Source organism: Otolemur garnettii, unplaced genomic scaffold (genome assembly GCF_000181295.1).
Source record: "Otolemur garnettii isolate 467f Iridium unplaced genomic scaffold, OtoGar3 scaffold00026, whole genome shotgun sequence".
Taxonomy (NCBI): domain Eukaryota; kingdom Metazoa; phylum Chordata; class Mammalia; order Primates; family Galagidae; genus Otolemur; species Otolemur garnettii.
In genome coordinates this window covers 7,926,051-7,935,098 of record NW_003852421.1, presented here as the reverse complement: position 1 = coordinate 7,935,098, position 9,048 = coordinate 7,926,051, and the positions used below count along the sequence as shown (strand labels likewise).

Genomic DNA, 9,048 nt, shown 5'->3' with positions numbered 1-9,048 from the left:
AAAAAAAAAAAAGAAATGAAAAATGCACAAGGCTGAAAAGATCAAGTCCACATTTTCTAGAGAAGAAAACAGGTGACAGAAGGCCAAACAACAAGACCCCCCAAATCCTATAAATATCTTATGGTGCGAAATACCTACTCCATCCAATCAGCAACCCTTTCTCCCATAAACGAGCCCCACCTCAATGACATTAAGTGCATACAAACATTTTAACGAAGGGCTGGAGAGAGCCCTTGGACTTTTCCAAGTGCTTACAATGAATTTACAGCGTTCCTGGCTCCTCTGTGCTCTGGGGAAGGGAGCAGGCATGCAGGAATGGCTGTCTGCGTGCTGGGAAATATTACTAACGCCAAGAAATGAAATCTTCTGAGCCTTTGAAAGGGTTCCAGGAATGTCAGCACCTACTGCCTGCCCACTCTGCGCTGAATGCCTACTTTGGCTGTCTGCTTAGTACTCAATGTGCCAGACAGGCCTTCGTACAAAGAGAGAGAGTGTTTGGGGCCCATGAAAGGGTAAGGCATGGCCTTTTGGAGATGAATAGCCAGATTCAAGAATACATGATAAAGAAACAGGTGAAGAGAAGCCCGCAGGAAAGGTATAAGTAAAAAACCACGAGAGAAAGAACTGGCATCTGTCTATGTGCTAACAGATTCCTGGTAGCCCCTACCATCAAATATGGAGATGTCAGCCACTGTCACGCTGCACTCCATGCCGATCACTGTGGCTTGTAGATTCTCCTTGAACCCAAGGACCGCTTCACCACCTGAGAATAAGACTTTTTAAGCCTTGCCAAGGCACATATAAGTGTACTTTAATTTACATTTCAACACCGAATATAAATGCCATTTGTACTGTGTGTTATTTGGGATTTTCTTTCACTCTTTTTCCCTCCAAGCACATGAAAAAAATTGAGACACAGCCCTTATAGTATGTCTGAATATCTTGGAATAATTTTTTCCTCCTTAAGCTTACTTTAAAAAGGGAAGAAAAATGTGTTGTGTAGTGAACCATTCTCTAACTCTTTAAAAGCGCTACTCATAATTCCTTGGCACAGCATCTCCTGCTAGAGGAAAGAACTCTTCTGGTGTTTTGAGCTTTTCCAAGGAGGCAGTCTGATGTCATTGGTGGCAGACACAGTATGTATGTGTCTGTCTTTTGTCTGCACCATCTGTTTTTCTCCTTACAGGCTATTGTTCAGATTTATTCTTCTGCCCTTCCAGGAAGTGAGCCTGTCCATAAGGGGATGGGCTTTAGGTGCTAAAAGGGCTGATCTAGTATTCTAACATGATTTTCCTCTGTTCCTTCTTTTTTAGAATCTTATGGCAAGGGCCTTATATGACAATGTCCCGGAGTGTGCTGAGGAACTGGCCTTTCGCAAGGGAGACATCCTGACCGTCATAGAGCAGAACACAGGGGGTCTGGAAGGCTGGTGGCTATGCTCCTTACATGGTCGGCAGGGCATCGTCCCGGGCAACCGGGTGAAGCTTCTGATTGGTCCTGTGCAGGAGGCCTCCTCCAATCATGACCAGCCTGCTTCTGGACTGATGCACCAGGCTTTTAGCCAACAGAAGCTCTATCAAGTGCCAAACTCCCAGGCTGCTCCCCGAGACACCATCTACCAAGTGCCACCTTCCTACCAAAATCAGGGAATTTACCAAGTACCCACTGGCCATGGCACCCAAGAACAAGATGTATATCAAGTGCCACCATCGGTACAGAGAAGCATTGGGGGGACCAGTGGGCCTACCTTGAGTAAAAAGGTAAGTAAGTAACTAACTGATCTTATATGTTTTTTTTCCATTGCACTTGATAATAACTTAAAACTGCCTATAAGTAAATATAATAAGTATCCTAGCTTAGGCATCATTTTTGCATGATTTTGCTATTCATCAGTTAACAAAACGTTCTTGAACCACAATGTGCTAAGTACTGTTGATTCACGGCCATTTTAAGTTCTGGTGTGGTTCTGGATCATATGGATCATTACATTGCTTCTCTCCACCTTTCTGATCTGTCTCCTTCTACACCTAGATTCTGTGTTCACATAGCTTCCCATCTTTTCTATGTCTTCATTGAGTGTCACAGGTACCATATCTTGTACAAGCACAATGATACAGCAAGGATCTTCCTTTGGCCAAAAAATGAATCATGCTGTCATTGGTCTGGCTGGACAGAGGACCCACCAGGAATAGAGGGAGCAAGGAAGCTGGACGTAGGCCATGATCACTGACTTGTTCTGTAGAGTTGTCAGCTTAAAGCTTGACTTGTTTAGAACACATAGATACTAGTGAATTTGGACGGAAGCCATCCTCTTGTCCTTCAGATAATTCCTATAATAATGCCTGGGGAAGTGGGTGAAAATAAGGGAGCTTGCAAATTTAGGAAAGCATCAAGTTAAATACCATAGCACCTTGAGATAAAGAGAAATTCATTAATTGAATAATGAATGTTGAGTGTTCTAACACAGTTTTGAGGCTTGCGATACAGTGAGGAATTAAAGAGCAAACAAAGCCCAGGTGATGCTTACATTGCAGTGGGCGAGACATGTGCTATCATGACAATGTCAGGAGGAGATTCATGCTGTGAAGAAAACGATGTCAGTGGACTTACAGGGGGTAATAGCCAAAACCAAGATGATGCTTCTGTGAGTATTACAAGGGAGGGATTTTCTCCTTCATTTACTGCCAAATTCCAATGGGTGCTGCAAGGTTTGTTGTTAAGAATGAATCGATTTCAGTGCATAAGAAAATATCCTGAATTTCAGAAGGAAAGATGCAGTTGGACATCAGGAAGAGCCCGGGGACTCTTAGAACACTAACTACAGATTTGCCCTGCCTCCAGCAAATCTAATACAAAGTCTCAATTTATAAACCCATGAAAATCATGGACTCTCTATTCGTATGGTATTAGAATCCACTGTTGAAAAAACAAAAAGGAAAAAGATGTATTGTTGGATTCCTTTGAATAGTAAAACTACTATTGCATTTTCAAATCACCTTTTATACAAAAATATATTTTACAAAACACTTCTCAAGAGCTTGTATGTTGCATAGGCCAAGTATATGTCCAGTAGGAAGAATTCCTCAAGAAGTGGTGAATGGCTTTCTGACTTGTGTTGCCCAGGACAACAATCAATGCCTGGCTAGAAGTGAATCATCCTTTCAAAGCCCAGAGGCTTTAGCTGCAAAAGGAAAACTAAACCTGGCCTCTATCTCCAGAGGGGAAAAAGCACAGTTGAAAGGTATAACTATAAATAAGAAACTTCTCTCATCCTTAGTCCCGGTTGTTTGCACCTTAAAAATAGCTCTCCCTCATCTGAGCCAGTGCGAGGCAGACGGGAGGCCAGAACAGGAAATGCTTGGCTGAGAGTGGTGGGCTCTAAACTTTCATCATAGTTGATTTTGGCAGGGAGGTGACATGTTTTCCTTTTTAGACTCAACCTTTTTGGTTCCAAGTCTGAGAAGTCTAAAACTTCAGACTCCTTCCCGTCACATTCACAGTGGGTGCCCTGCAGACTCTCTCCTGGGCTCTGTCCTTTCGAGACTTGGACTCACCTTCCCTGGGTTGCCGTGAAGGGGCTAAGGTGACCCTCAGGCACTCAGACCTCATGTTGTGTTTTACGTTTTTTAACTCTACATTCAGTAGAATGTTTTATGTTTAGCAAAAGGTAAGTGAGTCCTGAGGGAGGAAACCCATTTCTGAAGAGAACCTCTGCCAGCCCTTCCAGGGGGGACAGCCAGAGCTAGGGGGCAGGGCATGCCTGAAACATAGTGCAGTGAGGGTCTAAGGTGGTCTGGCCAGGAAGGGAAAGGCAGGAGAGGGGTCCTGGTTCCTTTCTTGCCAAATATGAAGTATTTGCTACCCTGACCTCCCCTTGAAAGCATCTTAGTGCCTCTGAGTCTCTAGGCTCTGTGCCTCTCTGACTCTCCCCAACCCCCTGGCTTGCACCCCTACTGGAGTGAGTTTGCCTCTTCCTTCTTTCCCTTCCCTCCCTTCCCTATTCTTCTCTGTCTCTCCTCTGCTCTCTTCTTTCTTCCTTCCCGCTCTCCCTTCTTTCTTTCTTTGTTTTCTTTCATAGTTGTGATGGTTCAGCTGCAAAGAGGTGATTTGAACCTTCTGGGCAACTGCTTTAAATACCTCTGTCAACATCTCCCTGGGTGTGGGATCTTCTCAGTGGGTGGGAATCACAGCAATGACTTAAACCAAGGCCTTAAGAAATAATCGCAGTGCAGTGGGAATAAGGCATGGCTTTATCTTTTTTTTTTTTTTTTTTTTTTTTGAGTTCTCATTTTGGCACTTTTTACTAACTTGCTAAATAAAGCAATTGGCTCATTTTCTCTTTTAATTTCCTATCTATAAAATGGTGGTGAGCTCAGAACTAAATATTCCTAGTAGCTTACGCTATGGTCCTTAAAAGCCATTAAACAAGAAAATGTGGAGGAGGCAGTGGAATCTTGTTCTGAACGACGAAGTATAGTTTTAAAATTTTGATGAACATAGAACCACCTAGAGAAGTAGAAAAAGTGGGTTACAATAAAGATTCCCAGGTCTTTTTCCTCAGAGATCTTAATCTAGTAGGTCTGGGCTGAGGCCCAGGAATCTGAATTTTATCTAGCTACCTGCATAGTTCTGGGGGAGGTGGTCTGGGCCTACACTCTGAAAAACACTGTAAAGAGAAGGTGAAGGGCTGGGATGTGTTCCAATATGATTGTGATTCAGGACGTGCGGTAGTTCCAAATTCCCTTGATGTTGCTATAGTCTGTGGACATTAGAAATTTCATCCACCACACTTTTTTCTACTTATGAATCATTTAAGGAAAAAAAAAAGGAAGAAAGGAAGATAGTGAATTTTGCCTTCTATCTCTTCAACTTTGCTCTCCGGGAAACTCCAGCCCCTACCCACCTCTGGCATCCGATCCACACTAATGACATGCATCACTTATTACATCAAGATTTAGAGAAAGAAAGATACTCATAAACTTTACCCCTTAAGAAATAGAGCGGCATGAGAATTCTGGGAAAGGAGTGGGCTTCATGGTTAGGCTGACTCAGGGTTCTGTGTATCCATTGAGAGTTACTGACCTTCTCTAAGATTTGGTTTCTTCATCTGCCAAATGGGAAGGATCATAACTACTTCAGAGGGCTGTTGTGAATGTAAAATGGCACAGTGCTTAGCATAGCAGGGGCTTAAAAATCTGAGCTCTCCTCACTTTGTTTCTTTCCTTTCTCCGTTTACTTAGCCCTGTCTATTTCTTACTACACACCAAACAGAGAAATACACTAGAAGCTCCAGAGTTGATCACCTCTCTCCATTGACCACCTCTTTAAGTTGACCTAGTTTTCATAGACTGGACACGCACCACATGTATGTTTCAGTACAGAAGGCCTACTTCCTTAAGTTGACCACCCTTATATTTTGACCAGTTATTACTTACAGTCCCTTGGGTGATTAACTTACAGAGGTTCTACTGTTCGTCATAACTAGCAATGTGTTGTGCCCTTTGAGTGTGTGGCTCTGTCCTTAGCTCTACAAGAATTCTGCAAAGGGTGGAAAAGAGCCCTTGAAGTTATCTGGAAACTACATACACCTACAACTTAATTTCATTAGTGTTTTTCAGTCTGGGTTTTGTGTGCAAGGCCATTTTATCCATTAGGCATTGTAGGCAGAAAGCCCAGGGCCTACGAGAATGTTTGAGAGCTGAATAAAAGATCTTTTGGCTCTAAAATATGAAACACAAAAACTTCAAAATAGAAATTAATAAACATTTAGATAAATGGCTAGGAAGCAGTATCCTATCTACCCCATTATGTTTTAAATTTAGAGCTCATAACTATTTCATTTCATTTGAAAACAATTTGTAGGTTAGGTTTTTCTCGCTTTGCAAAGATTTCTAAGTATGCATCATGATTGCCAAAAACTCACAGGCAATTCTAAATTAAAGGAGTTAGTCATAGTCAAATAATTTGAAAAGCTGAATTATAAAAGAAGAAAAGAAGTTTTCAGTTTTTTAAAAGCAAAAATTCTACTTAACATGGGAGGATGATTTGGGGTGAATGAAGCCTCCAAATGTCCAAAATCTAAGGGCCTCCAAGGGTCTAAAATAGCCTACTTTCTCCACTTCAAAGGTCAGTGAAACTACTGCCTGAGTTCATCCATTGCACACTTGGTCTTCATGGGTGAATTATATGTGTTTTTTCTGATTATTCTTTTATAATAATGTTATCATAATGTCTTATAATAACATTATAAAAGAACAACATCATAAGGGAATGATACTGCCTTTATTATTAGACATGTCGCTTTCCTTCTAACTAGTGGATTGAGATTTGCTTGCCTCCTTTGAAGTTCAGTTTGGGCTAAATTATGAGCTTTGTTAAGGCAGAAGCCAAGGCTGCCTCTTGATTACTCTAGGCCAAGTACACAGTGGAGTCTCAGCCCACGGATAAGAACCCAATGAATAAATGAACAAGGCAGGAGCCAGAATTAAAGTATTATATTGGAGTTAACCTCTGTATAAGCTGAAAGGTGGTTCTGATCTTATCACACTTCCACCATTGTTCAAAGCCTATGGTCCAACTCATTACCACCTGGTATGAGAGGTGGCAGATGATATACACTAAGTTTCCCCCACAGGGCCTTAGAAAATGTCACCACCTGTTTCCTGTAATTGTAATTCTCTATACACAATAAATGAGCACCTGAAGCAAAGCATGATGATGTAAAGTTAGGCTCATCCGAGGGTTTACTTTTAGTGGACTTTGCTCAGGTTAGACAATGAGACTGGTTATCTCTTCTATGGTGACCTAAGAGAAGAATTAGGCTTTTTCCACTGAGGAGCAGAGCTTCCTTTGAAGATGCTGTGATTTATTTAGAATGCCTCACCCCTCTAGTCTACCTGTGAATTCCCAATCATTTGTTTTTGTTGTGTTTTTATGTTTTTTAGGGTTTTTTGTTTTTTTTAATTTGAGACAGGGTCTCACTCTGACACCCAGGCTGGAGTGTAGTGACATCATCATAGCTCACTGCAAATTCAAATTTGTGGGTTCAATTAATCCTCTTGCCTCAGCCTCCAGAGTAGCTAGGACGACAGTGTGTGCCACCATGCCTGGCTAATTTTTCTATTTTTTGTAGAGACAAAATCTCATTCTTGCTCAGGCTTGTCTCGAACTTCTGGCCTCAAGCAATGCTCTTGCCTCAGCCTCCCTTACATTACAGGTGTAAGCCATGGGGCAGCCCCAGTCAGTCTTTAAAACCCACTTCAAGGTTCATCTCCTCCATGAAGCTTCCTCTTTACAACCCAGCAGTTTCTCTCTCCTCTATGGTCCCAAATATGTTGTACATTTCACCCATCTCAAGGGCACTCATGGGCTCCTTAAAAATGTTAATGGCCTGCCAATATAACATGCATGATGGTCCATGCTGGGACAAGGACTACCTTGAGGTAGAAAAACGCAAGTCATATTAAGATTTCCCAAGACCCCATGACATCCTTATTAAGGACCATTTCCTACCTTTCAAAATGAGGCTTATCCAAATGTTAGCAGGAAATGATTCACAAGTTTTAGCCAGGTCCTCCAGTCCCATTCCTGAAAGGTAATATAAGAACCAGAAGTAGATTAGCAACAGTGTTTGTACCATCGTAGACACTGAGTCATCATGAACTACACACCCATACATATACATACACATACACGTAGCTGTTGGCTAAGGAACCAAGGATTTCCTTTCTTGGAATTTGAGGCATTGTGAAATCTGGTTGCCCAGAGCAACGCTCAGATACCAGCCAACTAACTGCTGTGTGTTAGCAGTATGACTTGTCTACCAACAAGTATAAAATAGACTAGAGGAAATGAAAGCTCCCATAGAAGATAAACTCTGACTTCATCTCACTTTCTTTTGTCCCATGCCTATACACACACACACACACACACAAACATAAACACATACACATCTCAAAAAATGCTTCTGGGGCAGAGGGTAACTCTTCCTTCTCCACTTACAAACTCAATAAAGGACAACTATGCTCAGAATTTGTGTCTCTCTATAAAGATAACCTTAATTTAAATGAACTGTGTTCCTCAATATATGGCTTGGCAGAGAAGTGAAGACTCTCCCTTGAAGAATCAAGATACATTTAAATCTTACACAAAATTGGAGGTCTTTTGGCACTTGAAGGGCAGGACCTCACGAGCTCACTTTGAAAATGAGAAGTGTCTTTTCCAAGACAAGTCACCCACACCAATGCAATGAGCAAACTGTTAACACCTCCTTAAAAATGAACAAACGTCCTTTTTGTTTAGGTCAATGCCGAAGCCTTCAAACTCAATTGCACTTTGTTGTAAATCTCATAGATAATGCATATTTCTAAGAGTGCATTAGTAACTTCTCATAAACCCACACCAAAGCAAACAGAGGTTAATCTTTTTCCAGTGACTTCACGCTAAGCAGCTGTGTGTATCACAGTGAATAGGTAAGAGACTGTGTATAGTAGGATGTCTAGCTAAGGAGATAACTCTCTTTTTGTGAGACAAGGAAAAAAACACATTTATTTATTTTATTTCATAATACAACTGAGACTTAAGATTGGTTGAACACATCTTGAACACTTGCTTGAACAAAGTGCAAAAGCATTGAGTTCTAAAGAGTTGAGCCATAATCCTAGTTGTCACGATAACTTCTGGAGAGGTGTGCTGCTCCTTTATAAGGAGGTCAGGGGCAACTCACAGAGAACAGTGTGTCTTCCTCAAAACCTGGATGAAACTCCAGCAACATTAAACAGGACCACGGAGCCGTCTGTTTACTGTCCCTACAGAACATCAGTCTTTATGTCACCATCAGAGCTGATGTATTTGAGTAATTTTTATAGTATTTGCTTGTCTTAAAACATGGCATCATACCTGAACTGGTTATTTATTGGAATAGTTTTTACTTTTAAAACCACCATGCAGCCATTAGTGGTCTTATTAAGTTATTTACTGTTTTCATCTCATTCTGCAGGAGAGTTTTAGAACTAAAGAAGGGGATGAGCCCAAGTGTTTTTGAGCTGG

The 9,048-nt window shown here is 41.4% G+C and overlaps 1 protein-coding gene across 1 annotated transcript in view; it reads left to right on the top strand.

The window, feature by feature from the left end:
• NEDD9 (neural precursor cell expressed, developmentally down-regulated 9) overlaps positions 1-9,048 on the top strand; it is a 45,487-nt gene that overhangs the window by 17,975 nt on the left and 18,464 nt on the right. Inside the window, exon 2 of the mRNA XM_003788306.3 lies at positions 1,314-1,760. Within this exon, the coding sequence (XP_003788354.1) occupies positions 1,314-1,760 (447 nt within the window). The remainder of the gene's footprint in view (positions 1-1,313; positions 1,761-9,048) is intronic.